This window comes from Sphaeroforma arctica, assembly GCF_001186125.1.
Source record: "Sphaeroforma arctica JP610 unplaced genomic scaffold supercont1.250, whole genome shotgun sequence".
In the NCBI taxonomy this organism is placed as follows: Eukaryota; class Ichthyosporea; order Ichthyophonida; genus Sphaeroforma; species Sphaeroforma arctica.
Window position 1 is genome coordinate 13,914 of NW_014040308.1, and position 1,027 is coordinate 14,940.

Here is a 1,027-nt window from a genome sequence, read left to right on the forward strand (position 1 = left end):
AAGGTACGAGGAGTACCATGCATGCCATGCGCACATACACACATAGGACATCCGACATGGCTTGCACGAGTGAGTTACTTACATGACACATGTGTAGTGAGTATGTATGTGCACATAGATACTCGTCTCTCGTATAGGTTGTTGATGATTATCTCTGACGAGTGCGTGCAAAGAGGTTCCTCGGTCACGTGTATATGTACAAGGGCATTCACACTAGCTGATCCGTCTGCTCATAGGTGCCGGTTACACACTGTTGACGGTTGACCAGGACTGTATAGTGGTTAATTATCCATCGCCGAAGGAGCTCATGGAAGACCTGAAGATCATGGGAGAGAGCAATGCTTCGGTTTGTTTCATATTGTGAGGTGTGGTGTGCTGATGTGATGTCGTGTATATGATCGTGGGAGAGAGCAATGCTTCGGTGTGTTTCATATTGTGAGGTGTGGTGTGCTGATGTAATGTCGTGTATATGATCATAGGAGTGAGCAATGCTTCGGTGTGTTTCATATTGTTAGGTGTGGTGTGCTGATGTGATATCGTGTGTGCATCTCATCCGCATACAGTTGTTGCTCTGCGTAGCATGTGCATTCGTAGCGTGCTGTTTGTGTTGTGGAGTTGTCGTTGGTGTTTGTATCGTGTATTTGTAGGCAGGTTTATGGTTTACTTATTTTGCACGGCTGTCTGGTGCGTTCGTATGATACCTTTATATTGTATTGGGATTACAGCTATGTCTTGTACTGTGTAGACATGGTCTGTTGTATGTGGGCTGCATGTATTGTTTCGTCACCTAGCCATGCGCACTACATCATGTGCATCTGTCACTATATCTTGGCGCAGATATTTGTCATTCAATAATTCAGGTCTGTCGCCTGTGCATGCCATTGGGCAAGTGACATATATATATATATATATATATATATATATATATATAATAGTAATAGTAATAGTAATATAAGTTACGTAAGTAATATATATATATATATATATATATATATATATATATATATATATATATAGTAGTAGTAGT

The 1,027-nt window shown here is 40.7% G+C and overlaps 1 protein-coding gene across 1 annotated transcript in view; it reads left to right on the plus strand.

The window, feature by feature from the left end:
• SARC_04449 (hypothetical protein) overlaps nt 1-1,027 on the plus strand; it is a 9,322-nt gene that overhangs the window by 4,717 nt on the left and 3,578 nt on the right. Inside the window, exon 7 of the mRNA XM_014301715.1 lies at nt 237-346. Coding sequence (XP_014157190.1) covers nt 237-346 — 110 coding nt within the window. The remainder of the gene's footprint in view (nt 1-236; nt 347-1,027) is intronic.